We start from the raw sequence: 27,805 nt of genomic DNA on the forward strand, positions 1-27,805 counted from the left end.
GACAGGATGGACTCCTTCCCCTGCCGTTTGAAGACGAAGAACGAGGCGCCAAGGACCAAGCTGAGAAGGAGAGCAGCTGTGACAAGGTGCACAAACCTGAGAAAGCGCCGCGAAAAATGCTGTCAAGAGGTGAGAAACGAAAGGAAAACCCCCAGAGACCCACAGGTGTACAACCCATTATTGGGAAAGAAATGATTTTCGTTATGATTTTCTCTCCCCTCCCCCACTTAAAAATGTTTTAATGTCAATCATCTCGGCTTGAAAATTTAGGGACAGAAACTTTTATTCTAAAAAAAAAATGCAAAACAAATTTTTAATTTCCTCGAAATCTTTTTAGATTTTTGCGTTTAGTTTGACCAAAAATGTTATCTTGAATGTGTCAAATACATTTTTTAAGTTTCTTTTAGTTTATTTACGTAATAAAGCCTCAAAAGATGGTTTTAAGGTAATAGAATGGCTCAATTCATTTTTTTCATTTTTTTTCAAGCAATGCTTGTATTTATGTTGGTTTTTGTTTTTTTTAAATGACTGAAATTCTATAAAATATTCAATTGAATTGAATGGAATAATCTAAAAATTATATTTCTAATTATATTGACGACACTTTGACCTTTAGGACAGTTAAAATTGATTGACAGCTGCTTTTTTGAGTGCAAATTTTTAAAAATGTCGTATTTCATTGAGTCCAGTTGGATTGTTTTTTTCACATATTTTGATTGGACGTTTTTCAGTCTTTTTTTTTTTTAATAGCTTGCTCAGATGTTGTTTTTGTGTCTGTTAAAACCTTTGACCATCTTGGTGGCGGCGGGACAAACCTTTCCATTAACGTGTCACCTCCTGTGAGGAGCGCCTGAGGCCTCGTTGGCTCTCCGCTTCCGAACTGGAAGTGATGTTTTTCCAGCCCTGACGGACCGGCGGTGCCGACACGGAAGCTGAGACGAAGCCCGATGCTTAAATGATACTCATCAGCGGGCAAATTGCAGTCTTCCCATGATTATATCCCATAGCGACACACCGAGGACGTTCGGTCCCAAACATGTCTTCCACTTTTGTCCAAAAACCACTTTTTTTTTTTTCAATGATATCTCATTATGGGTTGATAATTGGTGTGATTCAGTTAATTGCGAAAAAGCTCAAGGTGCGAAGCAATTACACGGATTCCCACAGGCTCTTAAAGGTGTCTGCTTTCCTCTGTGGAGCAACACCACTGATGAGGCAGCCTCCAATTATAGAAGGCAGACCCCCACAGAGGGGGAGCAGCGTCCCCCGACTCCCACCGGTCTCCTGTCCTTTCTGTTGGTTTTCCTTCCTGTAAACTTCATCCGTTTTTTTTTTTTCTCTCTTTCACTCGTCTTCACCGCTGACTTCTCACTTACTGTTAATTTGAGGAGGTAACCGCGTGGAACCGTCTTTGTCGTCTTCATTTCCATTTCAGAAGGGAATGGTTTTTGAAAAATGAAGCCGTCAATGCTGATTTTGTGTTCCGGAACGCTTTGGATGAAAACTCAAACGGTTGTCTTCTGTGTTCAGATTCCAGTCAGGACTACACCGATTCAACCGGCATTGATCTCCACGAATTCCTGGTCAACACATTGAAAAGCAATCCCAGGTGAGCTTGGCTCTCTTGACCCTAGAACACTTCTGCTATAAAAAGTTGCAGTATCCCTTTTGCCAGATAAGCTTTTTTCATTAAAAAAATAGAGCAAAATATGACAACACATGATAAATATAGTTTTTTTTATTATTATTATTATTTTCTACTTTGGTTTGTGTAACAAAATGGAAAATAAAAAAATAAGAAGATCCTAAAAACATACTTTAAAATTAGGAATTTGAGAACAAAAAAAAGATGTTGGAGAGTTGGTCTTTGGTCCTTCCATTCCTTGGACATGTGAGACTTTACCCAGGAACTCATGACACTCAGAAAAATACAATATATTGAAAATCATGTAAATAATTAAGCTTGGGCGAAAATCCCCGAGCAATTGTACTCTAGTGTTAATGGTGCCAACAAAACTTTTTTTTTTCTTTTCCGTTAAAGCGATTGTGAAAACCAGGTTTTTGGTTCAGAAATCCTCAAATTTTCTCAAATATCAACTTTACGTATGAACTCTTGTTGTGTTTATTGACCTGGAAGGGATTTGCTCAAAAATCTATCAAGATATTTTAGTATAACTTCAATTGGTGGATTGCATTATGGGTATCGTAGTTAATTACCTTGAGGAGTGACATGTACAGTTCTTCAGCATAATGAGATGAAAAAGTATTAAGTATTGTATGTGTTGAGTTATTGTCAATAAAGTTTGACTTATTCGTTGTGTTTGTCTCTCCAAAGGCTGATTGTTGCAGATAAGAGGAAGAACACAGTTCACTAGTAAAACTTCCCATCGATCTCTCTGACCAATCATCTATCACTTAGCTTCCCTAGGCATTCTGGGTAGTGTTGGCTCATATAATCCATTGCGCCTTTAAGTCTAAAAATGGCAGTAAACTAAAGTAAAAAATTAAAGTTGAAGAAGAAGAGAAGCAGATTTTTATTTTTATTTACTTTAGTCGAACCTTAAAATCTGTTTAGTGTTTGACTGAGTGTGTCTGCATTATATTTTATTTCAATGTTTTTCCTGTGGGAACAGAGAACTTTGAGAAAATTTTGTTTTAGTTTCAGACAATTTTACAGGATTGGAGCCAGAAAAAGTTTGCATCTATTAAAAAACTTCTTTAAACCTCAGAAAAACTCAATAAATAAATGGAAAAGTCGTAGGATTTCAGTGGTTCACGAGGGACTCCTTAACTTGCAATCAAACTAGTTATACTTTAATTTATAGTATTCTAACTTTTATTTAATCAGGTTAGTCAACTGAAAACAGATTCATGTTTACAATGATGACCTGAACCAATGAACCTCATGAGAAGAACTTCATATTTTAGCAACAACGCGCTAAACTCGCTAAAAGAAGCCTCAAATGTTCTTGTCTGATCATCGCAGAGTTTCCTCTCACAGTCACCGAAACAGATTCAGCTCAGCCAACTCATTTGCAGGAATTTTAATATCGTCCTGCACTTATTCCGGACTGTAAACATTGACTTTTTTGGAAAACCGGCTTCATAGAAGATTCAACCAAACCCAACTGTTGTTTGTTTTCTACAGTCGTTGGGTAAAAGTGCACCAGAAGTCCAAAACTGAGTTTTTTTTGTAAGTAAATGATCAGAAACACCAAAAGATTTTACATCCTTTCTCCTTAAACTTCACATTTTAGTTCTATTCAAATCCATTTGAGGTCAGGAACACTCTGTTAAGTCTCAATTAAAAGAAGAGAGTTGTCCTCAAGTTTTTGGAGGATTCATTTGTTCTGAGTTGATTCTGGAAACAAATGTGATCCACAGATAATCCTGGATCTCAGATTTGTCCCTTTTCTTTGCTCCTCAGGGATCGAATCATGCTGCTGAAGCTGGAACAGGACATCCTGGATTTCATCAGCAATAACGAGTAAGACGCTCAGTCCCCGCTCCATAAACACAGAAACTCGCACACTTTTAGCGAAACGTTTAGCCTGAAAGGAGAAAGCTTCAGTTGAGCTGTGGCGTCTCCGCAGGAGCCAAAAGAGGAAGTTCCCCCCCATGACGTCCTACCACAGAATGCTGCTGCACCGCGTGGCGGCGTACTTCGGCATGGACCACAAAGTGGACCCCAGCGGGAAATCGGTGGTGATCAACAAAACCACCAACACTCGAATGTGAGTCCGTCCGCAGGTTTAGGATGCGGCGCTGCAGCGAGGAGGCTGGTTAACATATGCTGCTGTCAGCTCCTGCGGTAAATGAAGCTTTTGTGATCCCCTCCCTCATCTCCTCCTCCTCCTCCTCCACAGACCTGATCAGAAATTCTCCGAGCACATCAGGGATGACAGGGTGGACGATTTTCAGAAACGTTACATTCTCAAACGAGACAACTCCAGCTTTGATCGGGACGACAGCATGGTGAGTTTATTTATTTATTTTTTTTATATTTTATTTTTTTCTTTATTTAAACCCCCCACCACCACCACCTCCCTTCACCAAGCTGTCTCTTTCATTTTATGACATGTTTGTGAGCGTGGGACAATCTGGCGTCCCTGACACAGCCGCTAAAGACGAGCCTGACTGTCTGTCTGTCTGCGTGTGTCCTTGCCAGATTCGAATGCGCTTGAAAGCTGACAAGAGGAGCAAATCGATGGAGGAGAGGGAGGAGGAGTACCAGAGAGCCCGAGAAAGGATTTTCGCACATGATGTGAGAGCTGTTTGTGTGGGCGGCGCCGGGCGAGGGAGGGGAGGGAAGCGGAGGGGCGCATTTCACAAATCTTTGTGTCAAGTCTATTCATGTGCAAATTCGCTTGATTTCCTGCTACCAGCCGATTTCCAGATTCTGGTCCGACAGTCTTTACAGTCGAGATGTGAGTTTTTGTTTTGAAAGTTGACCGTTGTTTCTCCTTTCCCCCACAGGGAGACCACTTCATAATCGACAGAGGGTGAGTGGGATCTGTTTATTCATTTTTCTCTCTAATAACATCTAAAGTGTTTGTAACGTCTCCATCCTCCCTTTCAGCGCCCTGGATGACAACTCCTGCCTGAGTTCCCAGCAGAGGCGGCAAATGTTCAGGTGGGTCCGCCACCGTCGCTCGTCATCTGGCAGATAAAGACGAATCAGGATCCGTCTTAATTGCCCCGAAACAGCTGATCTGAGGATTGTTTTTTTTTTTTTTTACAAGAAAATGGATAATTTGCCACGTTTTATTGCCAATTAATCCGTATGCTATGTAGAGCTTGGTTGATAAAATAAATTAATCAGTCTGAATCAATCTAAGATAAATAGATCAGTAATTGATCTATAAAAGTAAAGATGGAGCCAACACATAAAGCTAAAGTCTGTTAGCTTGATGCTAACGTAAAATGGGATTTCCCATAGGATGGCTAATGCTAACCCTCAGTCGACCAGAATATACATTGCTGACTAAATGAACATCTTTAGAAACAGTATTTTGCTCATACTTTCTTCTTCTTCTGGAATAAGGTGTAATGCTGTAGCGTGATCGCCACCTAGTGGGCAAACTGAAACGCCCTCCAGGAGAGGCAGTACAATTGTTGGAGCTTCTCCATTTGAGAATCAATCCACAATCTTCCTTCAAACAAAATTTAATTCCTGTTATACAGGATAATTAAAAAGTAAAGCAACAAAAAGACTGTCTGGATGACCTCCATTGTTGTAACTTTTCTAGTTTTCGCACTATAGTGACACGTTAGCAGAGCGGTCTACACAACGCATGCGCCATGTAAACAAACTGCTCAGTAGAAACGAGTAGTACCGGCTTATGACACCAAGTTGGGATAGAGCTGGAAAAGAAAAATCCTGAAAGAATTTGCTACACTATGTACCAAGCCTCTTCCAAATGTAGGTGGTGGAAATGCTCTAGTAAACAGTAGAAAAGAAGAAGAAGCCCCTCCCTGCTTGTCTAGTGTGAACACTATGTCCGGACTAATGCCCGGTAGCCTAAGGGTTAAAGCTTTGGCCTTTTTTAGGAACTGAGAATGAATGAAAATGGTCATTCTGCCTCAGAGATGGTAAGTGTGAATGCTTTGGTCACCAGGTTACGGGCCGGTCACTCCGGCGCCAGCAGGCAGAGCAGCTCCGAGACGGAAACACTGCCACGCCACGGCGAGCCGCGGCCGTGGAGCAGCACCGACAGCTCCGACAGCTCCAACCGGCTCGCCCCGCGGCCCGCCATCACCAAAGCCAGCAGCTTCAGCGGCATCTCGCCCGGCCTGATCCGAGGAGACAGCACGGCCAGCAGCAAGAGCACCGGGAGGCTATCCAAAACAGGCAAGAGAAAAAAAACAAACCTCCATTATCAGAGGCTCTCACTCCACATTTACTGTCCTGCAGCTGTCAAAACTAAGTAACAGAGAGCAGACTGGTAATGAAAGAAACAAACAGAAAGGGCGGCAGCAGCAGAACAATGACAGCCAGCAGTGAGGCTTTGCTGCATAATGTATAAGTGTAAGTGCAGCAAAGTGCAGCTGAGATCAAGTTAGCACAACTGCTTACTCCACACTATGAAGCATTTGCAAGCATCTGCAGGCTGAGGCGGAGCTGACCTTTGACCTGCTCAGCTTCCTGCAGTCTTTAAGTTCCATCTTTTGATCTATTTTAGCCAACATCTTTGAAAAGAATTGTGTTTTCTACGAAGTAGTTTCTCCAGAGCAACAGTAGTTCTTTTGAAAGTCGCCTCAGAGTTATGGGAAAAGAAGTAAGCCTCCACTTATTTCCCATGATCCATCTGTTTAATCTCTGTCCTGCTAGCTTACAAACCCTAACATTATTAGTGCAACAAAAAAGCTATCGAGTTGTACAGTTTTGAGCCAAATACCAGCTCAGACGAGGAAAATGAACACGTTTGTCTACAAGTAAAAGCATCGGAATAGAGAGGAACAGTTTCTACGTTTTTCTTCTGCTCCTGATTCACAACGATTTGAATAAATAAATACTCAGAAAAGTAATTTTAATCTGAATTTTCTTTATAAATGATGAAAAACGCCATAAGAACGTGTCAAAACCGCTATTTTCCATCAAAGTGGGTCTTAAAGGGATCAAAATAAATATATTTATATACACATTTCAGGGCATGGACCTAATGAAAGTATAGAAATTTCTCCTAACATTTAATCGTAAAATAATACATGGTTCTAGGATTCAGCCAAATCTATTGTTTGATTATTTTGGTGTTCTGAGTTTTATAAAACCACAGAAGTTTTTGCTTCCTTTGTCTGAGACGGAAGCAACTAGAAAAGAAGGTCACTTGACCTCCTGCTCTCCTTCAGGTTCCGAGTCCTGCAGCAGCGTCGGCTCCTCTTCCAGCTCGCTGTCGCGCCCCCAGCTGCCTCTCCCACCGCCGGCCTCCACCAGGCCCGCCGTCCACAGCACGCCCCTGATCCACCCCGCCACCGACAGCAGAGGCGCCGCCCATCCGGACGCCACCAAAAACCTCCCGCTTCACCCGACAGCCGCTGACGCAACCAGCTACTACGTGTTCCCGCTCGAAGCCTCAGGGATTCCCCCTGGCAGCGTTCTGGTCAATCCACATACAGGTGCGTGCGATAAATACGGCTAAATCTGAGGGTGTGTATTGAAAAGAATATTATCATGTCTCACAATACACATTGCAATATATCCCAAGACTGTACTAGAACATTTTTTTATTTTATTTGAAAGAGTAAGTCATACTAAGGAGTACATATCACATAACATCAAAAGCATTTAACACAAGATCTTGTACTTCTGAGTTGCTCAAAGTGTGCTGTGCCAACTAGCGGTGAAGGGTTTAGCTAGAAAACAAAAGTAAGACACTAAAGGGCGCTCCCAAATACTTATTTAAATATCGTCTTGTCAGCTTTTGAAATCGATGCAAGTATCGCCAAATAAAATATTGTGATATATCAACTAGTCGATTTTCCCCTACAGCCCTCGCTAAATCCTTATGGTTCCTATGAATATTCATGCGTCTGAGGCAGAGCTGCATCTTGGCCCGAGGCTGCGCTCGGTCTGTCTGTCAAATGAGTCGTCAGACTAAAGTGAGGAGATCAGGATGCAGCCAACAGATGGGCCAGATCTGTAAATATGCATCGCAGTCGTGCAGAGCATCCAGGGTTGTTCATTTAAGGGAGGCGTGTCAGGACCAGCGTCTTTCCTGTGGTTTGCAAAACCTTACGGTTTTCTCTTTCCCAGGCAAGCCTTTCATCCACCCTGACGGCAGCGCCGTGGTTTACAACCCGGCCAGCGTCGCCCCAACTGCCGGCCGGCTCCAGCAGCAGGGGAAAAGCCCACCCGCTGCACAGCAGCAACACCTTTACCCCCAGGTGAGTGCCTCATCACCTCATGACTCCACCCCACTAACCTCTTAAATCATGTTCATCTGTATACTAGTGTTTCCTAACCTTTTTGAGCTGCAACGATTGGCTGCTGACGCTAAGGCCCTCCTACAATCTGACCCCTTTGAGAGTGAAAAGTAGGGGTGTAGGGAAAAATTATTCCGGCGATATATTGCGATATCTCATTAGGCGATTTAAAATGCTGCTTCATCTCAGGAAAGAATTGCCGTTTTATGCCTTTATTTTTGAAACACCAGTTCAAGTTCCTGAACCGTTTAAAAGTTACATTTATCAATGTTGGAAATTAACAGTTCTTTATTTCCTCAGTCATACTTTTAGAATCTTATCGGTTAAGGCACATTCCTTCTATGCTTTTTTATGTTCTTATTCTGACAAATATTTTTGTTATGGAAATCCGACAATGTTGCCTTTTAAGAACAAACATTTCTTAACTTACCAAAATAAAAGCACCAAAAATTTGCTTGGGTTAAAGCAACTTATAGTCATTATGAGATACAGTTGCAGTGCTTAACATTGTGATCATTGAATTCAATGAATTTTAATGTTTTATTGGAATGAAAGACACTTTAATATTCAGGTAGTTTCTTCCTAAGTCATACTTAGACTTAGACTTAGACTTGGCTTTATTGATCCCTTTGGTATGGCACCCTTGGGGAAATTACGTTTTCCAGCAGCTTACAGTAGTATACATAATAAGAATAAAAATCTCAATGTAAGAATAAAAATCTCAATGTACAGATACATGATAAAAAATCTCATTGTACATATACATAATAAAAAAATCTCAATGTACAATGTACAATAATAAAGTCCAACAACGTAAGGAAGAGCAAAACAGTTTGAGTGTGTGATTGAGAATTGTTATTGATATAAATCCCTAGTACTAGGAATTATTGCACTTATACATTTATGGATGATTTGCTGAATGGAATTGTTTTTCCTTTTGAAAAAAAAAGAGTGTACCGCGAGAAACATATCGCGATACTCATCGTATTGTGAGAAATGTAACGTGAGACACGTATGTGGATGCGCATCGTATCGTGAGACGTGTGTCGCTATACGCATCGTATTGTGAGAAACGTTTCTCGATACATATTGTATTGTGAGAAACGAACCGCGATACACATTGTATCGTGAGACATGTATGATATGCATCACATCGTAAGAAATGTATCACGATACGTATTCTATAGTAAGAAACGTATCGTGATACGCATTGTATAGTAAGATGTGTATTTTGATACGCATCGCACCATGAGAAACGTATCACAATACGCATCGTATCGTAAGAAACTTATCGCGATACACATCATATCTTGAGACACGTATCGCGATACGCATCATATCGTGAGACACGTATCGCGATACGCGTTGTATTGTAAAAAACTAATCACAATACGCATCGTATCACGAGATGCATCGTATTGTGAAGACGCGTATCGCCAGACTCTTCCCAATAGACACCTCTACTAAAAATTGAATTGGTTTAATTTGGGGCGGCCCACGTCAGCTCACAATCGGAGCTCCTAGCGTTTTTACCGACCTCTCATCTCCTGTCCTTCTGTCCGTCTTCCTGACTCCTCAGCCGATCGGCGCTCCTCTCCAGCCGTCCTCTGAGACCCTCCACCCAACGATTTCCTATCCTCTTCCTCCTCCTCCTCTTCCTTCTTCTCAGTTCCTGCCCGTCTGTCCTACCCAACAATATGCAGTGGTACAGAACCCTTTCCTCCATTTTTACATCCACCTGAATCGTATAGTTTTAGAATTTTCCACCATTTTTCTGTTTGAATTATCTAAAACCTCCTCAGTTTGAGCTCCACTTTGACCCAAGTCCTCATCAAAGATTTTGATTCTGCATTTATTACCTATTTAAACACCAAAACTGGACATATTAAAGAAAAAATGTCCATTCTGAATCCTTTATAAGGGCTTTACTCTCGTCACCGGGCTGTTTTCAGCAGCAAAAGGTGCGTCCAAATCCAGCAGGAGGCTCCGCGCTCATATGTAGATCACGCATCCGCTTAACCTCATTTCTGACCTGGTTTGAGCGAAAGACATGCCTCCACGGCTAATTATGCTTCTGGAAAGTTCCATTAATATTTAATTCATCACCAGATGTTAGCGCTGCATAATCCATGACCGAAAGCACAAGTTTTCCAACAACGTGTCACAAACGACCCCGGACCGGCGTAGCGCCGGTGACATGGATGAATAATTCACTCAGGAGTGGACAAAATCTGACACGGTTTGTTTAAACCGCGTTGTGTTTGGGCCAAATCGGCCTTCTTGGGCCGATTTGCCCCAAACCTTTTTGGTTTTTGTGGAGATACAAATAAAAATGATTGTAGTTTCCACTAGTTTTGCAGAAAAACTCTATTATTAAAAAGCAGAAGTCATTGATAAATCATTGAGTTTCCCCATGGGGGCGTCAAATGGAGCCAAAAATACTCAGAGGAGTTTTTTTTTTAACATAACTAACCGTAAGTTGTAATTTTTATTCGATAAATGCTCAGACTTGTTGAGGTTTGTCGTGTCTTTCCTTTAGCCTGAAGTCCTCAGTGCCCAGTTCAGTCACATGACCCTGGCGCAGCAGCCACCTGGCGACGGCACAGCCTCCACCCCGGAAGGCCGGCACTACCCCCCCATGTACAGCTCCCACCCATCCCCCATGGTCCTGCAGGGAGCCGCACCGCAGCAGGTGGCTGGCTACATGGTGGCGGGCCCATCAGGGGGCGTCCCCGTCCAACTCTCGGGGCAACCCCCCAACCACACCTACCCTGGCTCCAACTCGGCAGTGTTCCCCAACCAGCCGCTGCTCCAGCAGCACGCCTACATCCAGCAGCCGGTGCAGCAGGTAACCAACACCCCCTACCCCGCTGGCGCCGGGCGCAGCGTCCCGCATCTCCTTCACGAGTCCTCTCTGTCCTCAGCAGATCTCCTCTTGTTACTGCGCCTCAGGCCACCACCCCCACTGCTCCCACCAGCAGCAGCACTACCGGGCCCCCGCCAACCCCCCGCCCTACAACTGCCCCCCGAGCCAGAACCTGCCCCAGCAACAAGGTAGGCTTGATTTGTGTCAGGACAGACGCCGGCTTCTTAACGGCTCCTTTGATTGGACCTAAATCCAGTTCAAAGTCGCACACTCGGAGAGCAAACGGCAGCGGGTTCCTCTCCTTCCTCCCGCCGCGCGCCGCTCCGAACGGAAACTACAAACGATCCGAGGCGGCTTTGAATCGGCCTCCGACGAATCAAAGCGACTTTTAATGAGTCGAAGGCTCCGCCGCTTCATGTTGTTCAGGGGACAGCTCGCCGTCTTGTCATGACTCATATTTGGGAAAAAACGTTCCCTTTTTGAGTTCTCGGACGCTTCCTCACAGAGGGAGCGCCGGCCAGCCGCCGCCGCTGCTGCTGCTCAATTCAAGGACAGACGTCCCTCCTTTCCACCATGTTTTTTTTTTTTTTTTTGCCGGTTCAGATATCTCCCCGGGAGTCATCTACCAGTTTATTGAGTTTCCTTTCTTCCTTCGCACAACAGGAACTGAGGTTGTTAGCTGGACTCGCACACCTACACACACACACTCCTTAACTGCACAGAGCTTCTTCCAGTTGTGGCCAGAGCTCACATATGTCTCTGGAAGCAGCTGCGGCACAATTCTGTCATCTGGAAGCTGCAAATGCGGCGTCCCCCGCTGGGAGACCGGGAGTCTGCCGCCGACAAATGAAGCTGACCTACAAAGGCGAAGAGCGGCCATTATTTCTGAAGGGAGAAAAAAAAGTGCAAGTTTGTGCTCGTTTCGGAGGTGCGGGACGCGGGGCCGGGACGCTGTCTGAGAGGCCGCTACGAATCTCACAGTGAACCGGTCTCTTTTCCCGCCCCTCACTTCCATCCTTGCCGCAGCGGAATGGCACCGGAATGGCACGCCGTATCATGAAGGAGGGTAAAAATAGCGCAGCCTGCTGGTTCCTCTCTCTCATTGTCTCCTTGTACTTTTGTCTCCCTGAGCGGCCGACTGTAAAGACACCTTCACAAAAGGACGTGCTCTCCTTTTGTCGGCAGTGTATGTGTGTGTCTGTGCGTCACCAGGGAAAGTATTTCCAAATGTCTCTTTTGTCACCTTGACATTTAAGTGTCTGATTTACCTCTCGCCTGCGGTCGGGCGCCGCCATTTGGAGCGTCTTTGCCTCGTCTTTTGTGTAATTGTCTCGGCCCTCTCTAAATGGGTTTTTAATAAGTACTGTTGGAATGAGATGTCTCGTTGAAGAGTTCTTTTTTTTTTTTTTGGTTCCCTGTGGATTGCTGCCAGCTAAATCAAATATATTGACTGTTTTTTTTGGTTTCTTGCGATCCAGAGTCTGGATTCGTCTTAAATCGTTTGTCGTTTCTCCCCAGCACAACAAGCCCTGATGCCAAACCCCGCCTCCAGCTACCAGACCGTACTGGGCGTGCAGGCGGCGCCCAGCCTCGCTCTCACCGGCAACCAGCAAAGCAATATGGCCAACCAGGTGCAAGGCATGATGGTCCAGTACCCCCCGATGCAGTCCTACCAGGTATTCCGCCGCGTTCTTTTCCGTTCAGAAAATTTCAAATTAAGAGCCTCAAACTTGACTCTATGTTCCTCAGCAGTCGTACCAGCAGCCCGTCTTCGTGTCCTGCCAGCCCGCCCCGGTTGCCGGCATGCAGCCCTGCTACAGCCTGCTGCCCCCCAACCAGCACACCACCATGAGGTACCACCATATTCCCCCTCCATCCGACTGTAATTGATGCGTCTGGAAGCGAGCAGAAAAATGAGGCGGTCAGGCAAAATTCTCTGGGGTGGGGGTGGGGGGGCGTCCTGCAAATTCGACTGAGTTATGGTCTTCAGCCTGCCGGAGCAGAAACGATGTTTGCTGCTTTGCAGAAATTCAAATTTGACCTTTAATTTACGCGGCGAGTGTTCAATATGTGTAAAAAGTGAGACTATTATCCGGGCAGTTTCCCTCGTAATTATCACATTCAGAGCCCGACTCCTGTGGATTTATGGGGCACGCAAGACGCCGGCCGCTGCGTTCATCATCCAGCCTGCACAGCTTTTAATTTGAAAAGGAAAGAACATTTTTTTTAATACTTTTATTTTTTTTTGCGTCCCCATCTGGTAGAATTGTAAAAAACCTAATTATATTCTTTGACACATTCTTTGACTGCTGTTATGATGCAAGTATTGAAAGTACAGCTCAGATCCATGTCTATTCTAAGGAGCAGTTAACATTATAGCACCGTTTTTATAGGAAAAATTAATCTAAAGGTGGAGCAGCAGCTGTTTTTCTTTTTTTTTTTTCGGTAAATGTACACAGAAAATCTGTCCCAAAACAATTTATTTTGAAGTACATATTAAACCTCACTTCCTGTTTTAGTTGTTTTCTGTTGATTTCCTTCAAAATAAGGTTATATGAAGGAAGTACTTTGTTATAAACACGCTATTACTTCTGTTGGACGATAGAAATTTGTTTGGTTTTTTTTTGTTCCCGATCTGATACTTTTGTAAAACTTCTTAAAAAAAAAAAGAATAAATGCAAATTAAACAGATCCAGTTTGGCCCCTACTTTTATTTTATTCACCTTCTTTTATCATTTAACACTTAAGCAGAGAGCTTCTGTGAAGCAGCTTTAACAGTCAAGTAACTAGGAAAAACAATGACTGTTTTTTTTTTGGAGTATAAGTTTCAGATGTTAAAAAAATGAAATAAGAAAATACGGGACCAGATAGATAACAATAATAGACTGAAAAAGTACCTATTATATTAGCGCAACTTTAAAACAATTATTAAGATAACCATATCTTAAAGAACATGCTAACAAGTCAACTCTTTATATCACTTTAAATCATTAATTACATTAAATGTTTCCATTGTTGTCTTCTTCTGCGTTCCTATCAGTAGCTAACAGTGATGCACACACCTACAGTGCCCTCTAGAGGTTGTTAGTGGGAAAATAACAAACACATTAGCCTGTTTATATTTAGAAAAAATCACATACAACTGAGTATAAGTGGCACTGCTGGCCAAAACCCCCCCCCCCTCTAAAACTGCATGATCTGCCCCGATTTCTGATCACATGACATCCCTAGTGCTGATCATAGTAAAAAAAAAAAATCTGATCCTGATTGGGATATAACATCTGACAGGGCCTAAAACTACACAGATTGTGCCCAATTTCCGATCACGTGAGTGGATCTGGACATCCCAAGTGCGGATCCCAATAAAAGAAAAAGTATCCAATCCCTAATCAGAATATCCAATTTTGATTAAGTCTGAAACTATGTAAATGGGCCCAATTTCTGATCCTGTGATCACATAGGGACATCTCTTGCATTGATTATAATAACAACAAAGTAAATATCCGATCCCTAGTCGAGATGGAACACCTGATTCCGGTTGCGTCTAAAACTGTATGATTGGGCCCAATTGCCGATCATGGGATTAGATCCGGAAATCCCAACCATTGATCGTAATAATATTTTTTTTAGAAATCTGATGCCAAATATGGAACATGAGATTGTGATTGGGTCCAAAAGTACGTGATCAGGCTCAATGTCCGACCCCATGATTGGATCTGGACAGCCTAAGCGTTGATCATAATAATTTTTGTTTAAATATCTGATCCCTAATCAGGAAGGAAACATCCAATTGAGTCTAAAACTTTGTGATTGGGTCTGATTTCCAATCACATGATCAGATTAGGAAATCCCTAGTGTTGATTATAATAATAGTAAAATAAATATCCAATCCCTGATCCAGATAGAACATCTGATCCCAAGTCTAGAACTATATGAATAGACCAAAGTTCCAGTCACGTGATTGGATCTGGACATCCCAAGCAAGCGTTGGTCATAATAATAATTGAGTCTGAAACTCCGTGGTTAGGCCCGGTTTCTGATCACGTGATCAGATTAGAACACCCCTGATGAAATGTCGATTTTTAATTTTTATTAAGAAGTTTCTTCTGTTTTTAAAGTCTAAAAATCTTCTAAAATGTTGTTTGTTCTTTCCAATCGTTGACGTGACCTTCATCATGACCTGTAGTGATGATGTGGATTAGAGAACATTGCAGGTTTGACTGATGTGAGGCGCCGAGGTCGTCTTTGGTCACTGGTGGAGCGGTAAAAAAAAAAAGAAGAAGCTATTACCAGGTATCGTGAGCGTCTGGCTGAGTCCTCGGTGAAGTGCCGGAGCGCCGCTCATTATAGCTGACTGATAGAATTGGTTCACGGGGAGCACAACGTGCCATTAATTTGTACAATCAGCGCAGATACTGCGCACTACAGGGACCGCAGCCGCGAGCACCTCCTCCAGAACAATGCACGCACGCACAGGAGGGGGGGAGAGAGGTCACGTTCTCGCCGTCCCAGCTGTGAAAGCCGGCGGATGATTTATGCGGCAGCGCTTCGAACGGCTCCGGCTTTTCCCACAAGGACCAACTGTCCACCTGCAGCCCGCTTCTCCACCAGCTGGATCCCAGTCCCTGCAGGCGGCGTGCTTACAGAGCAGAGCGCCAACTTTCCAGATGGACTTCAAGTCGAGTTTCACATTTAATACCCAGCTGCAGCGCTAAGATCTCGCGCCTCCTGCGGATGCGCCTTATGTCTGCGCGTGTTCCTCCAGGGTTCCAGCCAAACTCTCATTTATCAGCTTTTTATGCTTAATTAAATCAACCCTCGGAAGATGAAGGAACAAAAACCCAGCCCCCCGAGCTCTGCAGGTTTTCAGATTACGGCACAGATAGATGATTATTATATTTTTTTGTCTTCCTTCACAGCTCCACCGTGAGTTTCCTTCCTGGACCGATGATGGAGCAGCTCCAGTTTTCCCAGACCTCCTCACCTTGCATCTCCCAGCAGCATCCCGGTCAGCAGTATGGAGGTACGAGCAGCTCCGCTCTCAGTTTCCCATCATGCACCTGTCCGATCTCATCACAAATTCAACATTTTTGGCTTCATTTGTAACATCAGAAAGGCATGACACCAAAGATTTCATTTTTAATCTGGATTAAATTGTGGATAATCTGGACTAAACGTCATGGCCCCACCACAGATTAACTCAAGATGTTTGTGATTATTTAGATTATATCAATGGAAATTTATCTCCAACCTTCAACAGGTTTTAATCAGATTTCTTGCTCAGAAACGTTTAAAGATGAAATATTCCTGATCCAGAATGTTCTTTTTGTTTGGAACATCGAACCCATTGAACCGTAGAGTCACTATTGGGATCATCTTTGCAGCTTTTAAAAAAACGCATAAAGATTTAGTAAAGCTGCTGTTTACCAGTTTTGTCAATATAGTGATGATTAATAAGAAAATTAGTTGCTATGGAAATACTGGAGTACATAAATTATTTTTTTTTCTCATAAAATTGTGGAAATAGGATTGAAAGGACGAGCAAAAGCCAACAAATTGATGTTTTTTTCTTGCATTTGTTTAGTATTGATTTATTTACACACATAAAAAGAACTTAAGAATACAAGCAATACCAAAAAAATCCGGAAAATAAAATCATGAGATGGTGTGTCACATAAACTCAGCTCACACACCTGTCAAAAAAATAGAAATAAAATACAGTTAGTAAACAAATAAAGAACTAGATGGAAGAATCTAAAATATACAACCAAATTACTGTAACTTAACAGTCTAAAAAAGTCTGTAAACTTTTAGTTAAATTCTCTAGTTTTAACTGGGATTAAACAAGCCTCCCCGCTGTGGTGCAGTGGAAGGCACTGATCTCCTAATGTACAGGTAGAAGGTTTGATTCCAGGCATCCAAAGTACAAATTATAAAACATCATTGTGATGACGGCAGAGAGGGACCTGATGAAAATGTGGGATTGGTGAATAGAAATGTCTGCAGCTCATATAAACTTGCTAATGCAGTTGTTTGGTGTTTGACACACCCCCTTCAGGAGCTGTCAAAATAAAATAAACCCAAAAAATATGAGAGATAACTGAGTAAGCAGTCAAGCAGCGGAAGAAAGATGGTGTCATACATAACACCTATATATTTTCACCTTTTTCTATTCAGATGTTTACAAAAAAAAATTAAAAAATCACAGAGCGTGTGAAGTAAAATCTTCTAGATTGTTTTGCTGGGAGGCAACACTTCCTCTTTGGAAATAAAAAGTGAAGCCAATGCACTTTCCTTTATAGCCACTAGGGGGCCTGTCACAAACTTGATCCTGTGCTCATTTTTTCTTTTTGTAAAACAACTTAATAAGTTGACACGGATATAAATGTGCTGTTTAATAATTGGGCACTGAGAGGAGTGGGGGTGTGGCTCCTAATTTAAGACTTTAAAATGCCCCGCCCCCTTTTTTCAAAGGGAAAGAAACTAAAAACAAATCTGATCTTTTTTTATCTTCTTTTTGTTTGTTTGATTTTTGGCAAATTAGTATAAAGCTGAAAAACTGGATTCACACACACTTGACAGAGATCAAAGAGTAACACGACCACCTGTGGACACGGGTGTGTCAGTCTTTTAAAGTCTCACTTTGATCATCTTTTTGATCTATTTTCAGAGCAGTGCTCTATTAATTATGATTAGACCATTTTAGACAAAAATACAAAAACTCCTAGAATATAGTTTCTGCAGAGCAGCTGTTTTTCATTGGAAATTAGCCTCTAAATTGTGGGCGGGACTGTTAGTGCTGAGCAACCCCGCCCCCAATTCCCCTCTCCTTTCCGGGAAGCTTGTGGTTGCATACTTTCAGCTAAAGATACCATTAAAACTTCAAAATATTCAGCAACTACTTGATTTTTTTAGGGTAAATTGGCATTTAGCTTTTACATGCTAGCTATTTTTGGCTAATTTAGACATTTTTTTTCTTTTTTTTTAGGTTTATTTAGAGTTTTGCTAATATTTTATCAAAATTAGTTGCCAAAATGTTTTGGCAAGAATAGACATTTTTCAAGTTCTTTAGGCAAATTTGGAGTTTAGCTAATATGTTAGCATTATGCTAGCTGTTTTGGGAAAATTGAAAATGTTTCAAGTTCTCTCTGCAATTTTGGAGTTTAGCTTATATGTTAGCATTATGCTAGCTGTTTTAAGAAAATTTGTAATTTTGCAAGTTCTTTAGGCAAATTTGGAGTTTAGCTAATATGTTAGCATTATGCTAGCTGTTCTAGCAAATCTGGCCTTTTCTTCAATTTTTTAGGCTAAATTGACATTTAGCTAATGTGTTAGCAAGCTTTCACCCTCAGTGTTTTCAGCTCTAGCATCTTTAGCAGCTACATTCAGCTCACAGCATTCTCACTTGCATTATTGCAGGTAATGCTATATATCTAGTTTTTATAGTATTGAAAAAACAAATCTAATTAGTGCCCCCTAGTGGACAGATGGCCTCTATTTTTTTTTGGGTCAAGTCATTAACTCTTCTTGCTAATAACCATCATTATTCACGATGATTGCACAGTCGGAAATGAGGTCCAGACTTTTATTAATCCGTCATTTTAATCCCCATGTCCTTCTTACTGGTATTAGGATTTTTTTCCCACAATTCATCAGTGGCTCGTCTCTGTTTGAACTGAAGGTAAACAGAGTAATAAATGGAAATATATTCCATAGTTTCAGCTGATGACTGACATTCATGCAGTAATTAAATCACTGCGGGGGGATTATTTTATTTTTTTTTTCGTTTTGCTGGAAAACGGTTAAGTTTAACAATCACTTAAAGGGTACTTAGTCAGCAGCTAGCGGTGTTTCCACTGATGAGGTGTGTAGCCGAACAAAAGTGCTGAAGAGGAGCTTTAACTGCCAGTAATGAGCTGATGTTCTCGTTTGAATAAATAAGCTCCCCGCCTTTACCAAATGTCAACAACACTTCAGCCCGCTTTGTCTGCGCGCGCAGGCTTGTTGCCCCCGGCGCCCGGCGGCGGCATGGTGATGCTACAAATGACGGGGCCCCCCTGCCAGCAGCCCCGAGCCCCCTCCCCCTGCCAGAGGAAGCCGGCCGGCCACAAGCAGCCGGGGCCCGAACAGCAGCGCGGCCGCAGGGCCGCAGACATGCCCCCGCCCGCCGACAACAACGCACAGGTACAAGCCCGGACGAGCGTCCTCCAAAATGTTAATTAGCGGAGCTTGCCTCTCAGGACGGCGGCGCCAAAGACGATCGCTAGAAAGCAATTTAGGAGCTAATTTACTTTGGCGCCAGAAAGTGCCGCCTCCAGTCCCGACTCCTTCCAGGCGGGTTAAATATCAACCTAAATAGGCTCAGCAAATGAAGCCGGCGCCGCCGAAACCTGAAAATGAGGAGAAAATGGTCGTCTGCGTCAGGGCGTGATGGTACATTAGCGGGACTAATGTGGATGGAAGGCTACATTAAAGCAGCGACTGGAGCGGCAGAATGACTCTGTTTCTGGGGGTCTTTTTTTCTGAATGAAAGTGTTTGTGTTTTTCCTCGCCTGCTCTCTCTCTCATCACCATTGGCGTGTTGTGTGTAGAGCAGCCTGCCCTCGTCCCCCGCGCTCACGCCCTCGCCGTGCCCGCCGCTCAGCATCAAGGGCTTCCCTGTGCTGTCCCACCAGCTGCCCCCTACTTTCTGCCACACTGGACAAGGTCAGAGTCACGCCATCGACTGTATGCGAGAACTGGACTGAGTGACCACTCCCCCGTTGCGTTCCAAACAGGAAGTACCCTTAAGAAATCTAATAGCTATTACTCCGTCATTATAATTGTGAGAATAACCATTTACACTGTTTTTGATAATCAGATATTTTCTTTGTAGTCCAAGTTATAAACGGACCAATCAGAGATCTCAATAAAATATTTCAAACGATGAACGTTCAAAACGTTTGACCGATTTTGTGTGGCCTGATTGGCACAAGAAATGTGAAGCTATGTTTGGCAACACGCACTTAAGCGCCCACTTTCAATAAAAACTCTACGTAAATGCATGTGTCAGGCATCTGCTTTCATGCTAATCGTATTTTAAAGACTGTTTTCAGGCTCCAAGTACAAAACACAGCCATTGAACATACTCAAAGAAATGCTGTGTTCGTGTGCTGTTGGAATGATGGGAAAAATGCCTGTCTGACTCAAATTATGCATGAACTTCAGAAAAATAGCACATCTTAATATAGAATAACTTTCTAGACCAGGGGTGTAAAACGTAAGGCCCGCGGGCCATATCCGGCCCTCCAGATGGTTCAATCCGGCCCAGTCATGAAGAGAAAAAAATATAAGAATGTTGGGGGGGGGGAGCAAGTTTTTTGCCTATCTCTTTAGCGAGTTATGGTTATTTGAAGAAATGTCCGCAATGCGCAATTCTGCCACTAGGGGAAGCAAAGGAAAAACAACACTTGCATAACAAGAGATCAAGAAATTTACACTCTAAACAATGTAATAATAAGTGATTAGGCTACTATATTGGTTGAGACATTTTTTTCCAACTGAGAAAAAATAAAAAAAACAAAGCTACAGTTAACAAGTTGACCATAGATTATTTCGCTATTATGTTACTGGATCGGCCCACTTGAGATCAGACGGGTTAAATATGGCCCCCGAACCAAAATAAGTTTGACAACCCTGTTCTAGACAGAGGTATATTTTTGATATTGCACCATCTCTGGGGAAACACCTGAAATGCAAGGAAAATAATTAGGATTATCAATATAATTTATTCTAGTTCGCCCCCAGGAGGGCCGCATGTGGCCCCCGGGCCTTAGTTTCCTCACCCTTGCACGCTAGTATTGAGTAGTGACAATCCAATGAGAACACGATCTTCTAAACATGTTCAACGCCCTTTGCTTAAATACGGTTTATGTAACTTCAATATTGTGGAGAAAAAAAAATACTTAATTTGGTTGAAGCCAGAAGTAAACTATTTTGACATCACACTAACTCAGTCCAGTTCTCAAATACAGTCCATAAGTCACACCATTTGCGTTGGACGCCGTGCTAATTATCTCTGCTTCCAGGTGAGGCGCATTACTCCCTACTGGGCCAACCGGTTCAGTACAAACCCTCCATCAGAGGACCGCTGATCCACGCCGCTCACATGGTGACCAAACACCAGGTGAGAGCCACCTTTTCCAGAACTCCTCCTCCTTTTTCTCCCCCCTTCCGAACCCCATCCTGAATGCACGCCGCCGTTTCTGCAGGGCCCTCTGGGAGTTTGGCGAAGCAGTCAGGGGAGGAAGGCCAGCAGAAAGCCTTTGTCTTCAGATCTCAGTGTACGTGAAGCAGGTAACGGGAAGGCCGGAGGGAGGCTGACCGCCAATCCACCCCAAACGTGAAATCTGGCGTCCAGCGAAGCAATTCATCACCCGGAAATCCAGCTGTCGGCTCGCTAATTTAGTCGACGGAGTGAAGTCACTTTTTCTTTTCTGTGGGTTTGTGGACGTAAGCAGTATAAAATCCAGACGAGGCAGTGTTCACACCTGCATCCTCCACCGAAACCTGCTGATTACTTCAAAGGTCTTTGCGATGTTCAGGTGTCAACAATTCCTCCTGGATAATCACTTTTTTTTTTTAATAGCGAGAATAAAGTCCAAGTCAGGAATTTTAAGCTTCAAAGCCGACAGCCGTGGTTTATCTCAGCCTCCCGATGGCGCCGGTCTGACTCTTCTCACCCATGACGACTGTCGTACTGACACTGTGATGTGTGTCTGCAGTGAGAAGTCACTTCCTGGAAGTGGAGGTGGGGGGGATCAGCTGCTCAGACTCCCGGCGGCTCCTGGCGGCGCTCCAAATCGATCCGAAAAGGCCGTCGGACCATCAGCGGAGATCCCGCCGGCGGGCTACTGGCCTCGTCCCACCACGCTCCCCTCCCAACACTCACAGCAGGCCCCCCCGGGCTGCCTTTCATTTCAGAAGCAGACACAAAGGAGAGCCGCGCCACTGCAACCGGGCCGGCTCATCGCTGCTAAGATCTGTCTCTGACGAGCGCCCGCCTCTGTCCACAAAGGATCAGACGTTTGAAAATGAATGTTTACTTTTATTTTTCTTTTTTTTTTTAAGTTTCTTTTTTTTTTTTTTTTTTTTGTCCGGCCAAAAAGTTTTGTGCAGAGAGCTTTGAAAGGCCCCGCCCCCTTCAACAAATCTACCTTTTTGTGTTCCGGAGTTCATTTGCGTCTCACTGCAGTGACGGCACCAAGCAAACGTTGAATGGATGCATCCAAAGCAGCCCCCCCCTCCCGTCGGGTGAAACCATCCTGCAGCTGCACCACCAAACACTGAATAATGGATATACTACCTGAATTATTTAAGTCACCGTTGAACACAGTGAATGTTGCATTTGCACTGAAATGACGATCAACATGAAGATTTGATTGGTGTCGGACCGGGCCTGGATTTTCTTTTATTAACCCCCTCATACCTGTTTGTTGCACTCGGCCAGGCCACTTTGTTTTATATATTAAATTAAAATGTTTATATGCACAAGAAAATGCAATGTCACTTCCTTTTTGGGGTGGGTGGAGAATGCTATTTTTTTTTTCTTTAAAATAAATGTTGAAGACTTACAGGATTTTTCCAAAGTGACAAGTTATCTTTAAAAATGTATTAAACTAGTTTTTAAACAAAAGCAATAATAGTATGTGGAGATTTTTGTCATAAACCTTTTGTTAAAAGTGTCCGCCCAATTACAACTGGTGAAACGGAGACATCTAGCGGACAGCAGTAGTTATTGCAGCTCAAACTGAAAGTGAAAGTACTGACGTTTGTTTGTAGCAACAGCGCGCGTGCGGAGAAAAAAAGGCGCGCGGTTCCTCCTCGAGCAGGGACGTTTGCCATGTTAGAGGAGCGCAGTCATGGCGGGGGCGCAGGGTTTGGACGCCCGCAGGACGGTGGTCGTTTCCGGTGTCCCCGCGCTGCTCACCCCCGACAGAATGGCCGACAAGCTGACTATCCACTTTCAGACCCGCCGGCGGAGTGCGGGGGGCGACGTGGCTGGGGTGACCTACCCCACCGACATGCAGGGAGTCGCGTTCGTTACTTTTGATCGAGCTGAAGGTAAGCTAGCATGCGGCTAACACGAAGCCTAAGTAAAAACTAAGTTATGAATATATAAATATCTCAAAAGCTCATGAAGTCATTGACTTCTAGAAACATGGAACCGAACGAAGAGTCCACATTTGCTGGGTGCAATGACGTCACTAATAGAGGAGCTATAACTGTTTAAGCTAATTAGCATTAGCTAAATCTTTCAAAGCTGCATAAATCCATAGAAAACGGATAAAAATCGTATTAAGCGTCATTGTATCTAACTTTTCAAATCGCATTGAGAAGAAAAAAGCTCAAAAGATGATAATAGTGTCAATAAAGCTTCAAAATAATATCTTAATCATGAATGATAATGGATTTTAATGCAACATTTAGCAAACCGTTAATATTGTTCTAAATTTTAAGATTTTTTTTTTGATTAATATTAATATTTTCACATTAAAGGTTGTTTTTTCCCCTTAACTATACTTAAACCTTTATACACTTAGAAATGTATAAGTAAAAGTGCAGAAATCAAAATAAAACAATATTTTATATATAAATTGCTTTTCATGGCCCGCACCAGCTCAAGGTGCTCTACATGGAAAACTTAAAGAAAGAAAACATTTAAAAACAACCAAGTGCCCATTACACCCCGGCCCCAAAACACCCACAAACCCCTACCCTGAAAAATTCCAAAAAAATACCCCTTGGCTTCACTCTGCTATACAGAATTGGTATCCACTTAATCCTGGAGGACTGGTGACACACATGGGACACGCTGCCCGACCAACACCAGGAGGACAGAGGGCCCACACCACAGCTATTAAACCATGGTGCAGACCCCCGCCCGCTCCAGACCCTAATCACTATTAATTATTGTCTTAAATTGTAATAGTTTACTCTATAAACCATGGCAAAGGCCCAATATAAATTTCAAAGCACGAGATTGAAAAAGCACAAACATCAGATCAAAGCTAGAACTTTTACCTGAAATACCACTACCCACCACTAGGAGGCGACACTAAAGCATGTTTGCTTTTTATTTTTAAGTTTTCAATCAGAAGGATACAACTTCACTCATGTTAGATTATGTGATCAGTTTACAAGTTTTTTGCCCTCGATGCAATATAATTCAAATTAGACTGTTGCTAAAGTGTATTGCTTCACAGTTTCTGTTGTTTTTTTGTCTCCATGGTAACCACTTGTACATTGAGGTGTGTGAGTAGTTTCATTAGTCCTATCCATATAAAGGGCACACAATAACGTGGGAAAGTTGTGAGGTGTCGTTATAGTTGAGACTTAAGTGAAACTTGTGTTAACTTTTGGCAGATGCTGCAAATGTGGTGAAAAAAGATCAGCAAGTGATGATAGATGAGGAGTTTCGTGATGACTACACCCTCACCGTGTTTCCCTTCAGCCCAGATGTGAGTAAAAAAAACAAAAACATCAGTTGTCATCCCTAAAGACGGATTGGTCATGGTTATGGCTATGTTTGTGTGTTGCAGGTTTTTCTGTACATCAACAGCGCTAAAGTGGATCTCTCCGTTTTCGGTGATCCGGCTTCATTGGTAGTAAGCCTTCGGTCTACTTACAGATCGATACGATTCCAGCATTCGCCCCAGCAGACCAAGGTCACCATTGAGGGGCCTTTCTCTGCAGTCAGGAGTCTGAGGGAGGACCTCACCGCAAGGGTCACTAGCCTAAAACACTTAGCCCAAAGCCCTAGCATCGGCACAAAAGTCAACAGTCCAAAAGCTTCCTTAAAGCTTAAAGTTCCAGATGAGACTTTGGGAGCAGGGGGGAGGGAGCAGCTGACCGCTCAGAGGAGGCTCGAAATGTCTTCAAACTGTAGAGCAGATGGATCAAGCCCCCGCCGTAGAGAAGTGGTTGGAGCAGAAGCTTTTACCAGGACAGCGTCCTCTTTTGCGGAGCAGGAAATGTCAGTAAAGCCAAAGAAATTGTTCCGTGTTCCTTCAGCTGGCACTAAAGACCATTCCAAAGTCCCAAGCAGCCCCGCATCATCTGAGAGAGGCCGTTCACCATTGGGAGACCAAAAAGGCGCCAGGGGGCGGCGCTCAAATGACGCAGACGACATATGGGTGGAAGAGTACACATTCAAGTACATTGAAAAGTTCCACAAAAAGCACTTGAGGGGTCTGGACGTCTCTGTAGAGGGCACGGAGGGAAGCGACCTGGTGCGGATATCTCTGAGTGACAAGGAGCCCTCAAGGAAAGACGCCGCCGAGAACCTCAAGTTTCTCATAACCTCTTTACAGGCCAACCTGAGAGTTCACACGATCTCTCTGGACAAGGACCAGCTGCGCTCTAAGAGAGAGCTGACAAAGATCTGCGATGACGTGGCATTACCGTTCAAAGATGTTCTTTATGTGCTTGAGGACTCTTGCATTAAGGTGATCGGTCCGCCTGTATCAGCCATCCCGTTTTGTGTGAGGTTAGAGGACCAAATACAGGAAGTTTCTGGTCATTAACTAACTATTTACCCTCACCTCAAGTGAGCAGTGTTTTAATAAACCCCAGCGCTTTAGAAATGTGACAGGAAATACCCAAACTGGACAGCAGGGGGCAGTAAGAGCCTTTCTTCTTCATGAGACGTTGAAGTGAAGCAATTATGGAGGCTGGGTTTGGCAAACAGGGTGAGGACTGGAAGAGGAACGATCAGAGATGGATGTCCCATTACACCCCCGCCCCCTCCACATCTCACTCTGTTGTATCCGATCTGCAGAAGTGATGTGGAAATGTTCAAGGTCTGCTGGAGGGATTCATCTTTCAGATGATCTTTCTCAGCAGATCCACTAATTGATTCAGTATGTTTAGAGAAATAAAAACAAGAAGCGCCGCCACTATGAACCCACGTCGCCTCTCCCGCTAGTTACCATAGGAACGTAACAGAGGAGGTTGGAGATGTGCAGTGTTGGGCGTTGTTAGGGGAAGCTCTTGATCACAATAGAGGCATCCAGAAGGACGGATCCTGCAGAAGAGACCCTCCATCACTGGTCCGTCTCCTCACTCCCTTTTGATACGTCTTAACCTTCTCCCATTATTTGAGTTTGGGGGGTGGGCACAGAAGAAGGTCAACAAGCAGAAAGCATGAATAATTTTTTCTGGGACAGGCTCTCCATCACTCTCACGTGCACCCATCATGCACCAGGTGTAATTAGCCTTTTGAGTGTGTGGCTTTCATGGGAGGACACAAACTGCCACAAAATGTGGCTTCTCACAGAAAAAAAATGGCCTCCACGTCACCCGGACAGGACACTTTTCTAAACATCAATGGTACTTCCAATCCAGAGAGACCAAATCTGATGCTCGGGTGAGGCTGGAACATACATGCACTTGAGCTGAATGAAAACGAGGTACTCACATTCAGGGTAATTATGTACCTCAATATGCAGATGACGCTGTTATTTATCGCTTCAGAGCAGCGTGACCATGGGACACTGACACATAGATATTAGTTTCTACTCATCCTAAACAACTTTTTTACTTTCAATTACTGTACCCAGTTTACCGTTGGGCTTTGTAAATCCAAACTTTTTTCTTTTTTTTTTGAGCAAGGGACTATTTGCACGTAATTTTTTAAATACGAAAGGCTATTGCTTACATTTTGTTTTTGGCTACACAAACTTGGAGAAATGGTTAGGGTTAATATACCAAATGGTTCCCAAGTGCAGCTGTATCTGCAGTTCACCCCTCCCCCACAGGATGGGTCAACTGCGGTGTCATGACAACTAATGGGACTAACTTTAAATACGTGCGACCAAACATTGTTTGCCATGGACACACTTAAAATACGTGCTGGCAATTCAGCTATTTCCATCAGTTTTTGAGCTGGTCACTCAAAATATGTCTGAATAACATTAGCCTTTTTTATTTTAGTATTATTTTAAGTATTTCTAAAATTTATAGCTGTTCTGTTGTTTAATCTGCCTCTATGAGGCACAAAGATTGTTTTGGTTTTTTTTTTGGGCGGGGGGGTATGTTTTTCTGTTATTTTTATAGACTGAATAAAAACGGGGCGTCGGCCCTCCAAACCCCAAAAGCTCTCAACAAGCATGGCATTAAAATCAAAAATCTAACCGGTAAAGGAAAATGAATGGTTTATATTATTATCATTTTCCACCTATTGTACTCAAGTTTAGAGTCTTTGCTCTATTTTTTTCCCCCTGTGCCCCTAAATATGAATATCACAAAAGGCTTCTGTCACTTAAGGTTTTTATTCTTTTTCTGCAGGTTAAAAAGAACTTTCAAGCCACAGGATTCGGGTTGTGCATCACAATTCTGAGGCAGCAATATTATGATGTAAGACATTACTATATAATAACATTAACAAGTAATATTTAACAGCATGGAACAACACGCATGCACAACACTGTTTACCTAAAACAACAAAAGTAAGTGTCATGCTAACAACACAAAACTCTAAGCTGACAGGAGAAACATGAACATTATATTTTATGTCAAAAGGGAAGCAAAAAGACATATTTAGCAACATTTTTACACAGTACTTAATGAATAAAGCTTAAAAATAAATGTAAATACTTATAAAATGTAATAATTTACAAAAAATACTAAATAAAGTTCTGTATGAGATCACCGTATTTCCACAAACGTGTTACTGTACTTAAATAAAAAACATTTCTGTTACCAGTTTTTTTGTTTTTTTTCTGTGTGATCCTTTCTTTGGCCCGTCCTCTAAACATCTGCCCTCCCCCTTTATTGTCTCCCCCAAAATATAAAAGGAACATACCATATATACATACTATCAATAATAAAACTAGTGAACCTTTAGCCCTGAAATGTGTCATTTTTTACTGATCTTTATGTCCTAAATTGTCAGAATGAAATTAGCTCAATTTAGCTATACCGTATTTTGGAAACAGAGATCTACATTCTTCCTCGCAACAAACAAAATTGAGATTG

General features: G+C 42.9%; 2 protein-coding genes across 12 annotated transcripts in view; both read left to right on the top strand.

Moving 5' to 3' along the window:
- The window catches only part of LOC112160142 (R3H domain-containing protein 1), a 42,560-nt gene extending 20,234 nt beyond the window's left edge, over positions 1-22,326 (top strand). For 5 of the 10 annotated variants that reach the window (XM_024294522.1, XM_024294523.2, XM_024294521.2 and 2 more), the window contains 22 exons: positions 6-129; positions 1,531-1,609; positions 3,428-3,487; positions 3,594-3,734; positions 3,867-3,975; positions 4,169-4,264; positions 4,477-4,502; positions 4,580-4,633; positions 5,619-5,851; positions 6,850-7,116; positions 7,754-7,884; positions 9,503-9,628; positions 10,463-10,771; positions 10,848-10,977; positions 12,308-12,465; positions 12,539-12,642; positions 15,709-15,812; positions 18,789-18,973; positions 19,381-19,495; positions 20,857-20,954; positions 21,040-21,111; positions 21,553-22,326. In XM_024294522.1, the coding sequence (XP_024150290.1) occupies positions 6-129; positions 1,531-1,609; positions 3,428-3,487; positions 3,594-3,734; positions 3,867-3,975; positions 4,169-4,264; positions 4,477-4,502; positions 4,580-4,633; positions 5,619-5,851; positions 6,850-7,116; positions 7,754-7,884; positions 9,503-9,628; positions 10,463-10,771; positions 10,848-10,977; positions 12,308-12,465; positions 12,539-12,642; positions 15,709-15,812; positions 18,789-18,973; positions 19,381-19,495; positions 20,857-20,954; positions 21,040-21,111; positions 21,553-21,555 (2,724 nt within the window). In that variant the 3' untranslated portion in view covers positions 21,556-22,326. Of the gene's footprint in view, positions 1-5; positions 130-1,530; positions 1,610-3,427; positions 3,488-3,593; positions 3,735-3,866; positions 3,976-4,168; positions 4,265-4,476; positions 4,503-4,579; positions 4,634-5,618; positions 5,852-6,849; positions 7,117-7,753; positions 7,885-9,502; positions 9,629-10,462; positions 10,772-10,847; positions 10,978-12,307; positions 12,466-12,538; positions 12,643-15,708; positions 15,813-18,788; positions 18,974-19,380; positions 19,496-20,856; positions 20,955-21,039; positions 21,112-21,552 lie in introns of those variants that run through there. The other 5 variants (XM_024294525.1, XM_024294524.2, XR_002921615.2 and 2 more) reach the window with 5 other exon arrangements.
- A 287-nt stretch (positions 22,327-22,613) lies between these two features.
- LOC112160046 (RNA-binding protein 43) lies at positions 22,614-27,535 on the top strand. 2 transcript variants are annotated; one of them, XR_004949209.1, is made up of 4 exons: positions 22,614-22,891; positions 24,194-24,288; positions 24,370-26,238; positions 27,116-27,535. XR_004949209.1 is itself a non-coding variant. In XM_036215583.1 (3 exons), the coding sequence occupies exons 1-3, from the start codon at positions 22,690-22,692 to the stop codon at positions 25,351-25,353; spliced, it is 1,281 nt and encodes a 426-aa protein (XP_036071476.1). In that variant the 5' UTR covers positions 22,614-22,689; the 3' UTR covers positions 25,354-27,535. The 2 variants fall into 2 exon arrangements, 1 of the variants encoding a protein (XP_036071476.1); XM_036215583.1 differs by having other exon boundaries at positions 24,370-27,535.
- The last annotated feature ends 270 nt before the right edge of the window (positions 27,536-27,805 follow it).

The sequence above is a fragment of the Oryzias melastigma genome, linkage group LG2, assembly GCF_002922805.2.
Source record: "Oryzias melastigma strain HK-1 linkage group LG2, ASM292280v2, whole genome shotgun sequence".
Lineage (NCBI taxonomy): Eukaryota > Metazoa > Chordata > Actinopteri > Beloniformes > Adrianichthyidae > Oryzias > Oryzias melastigma.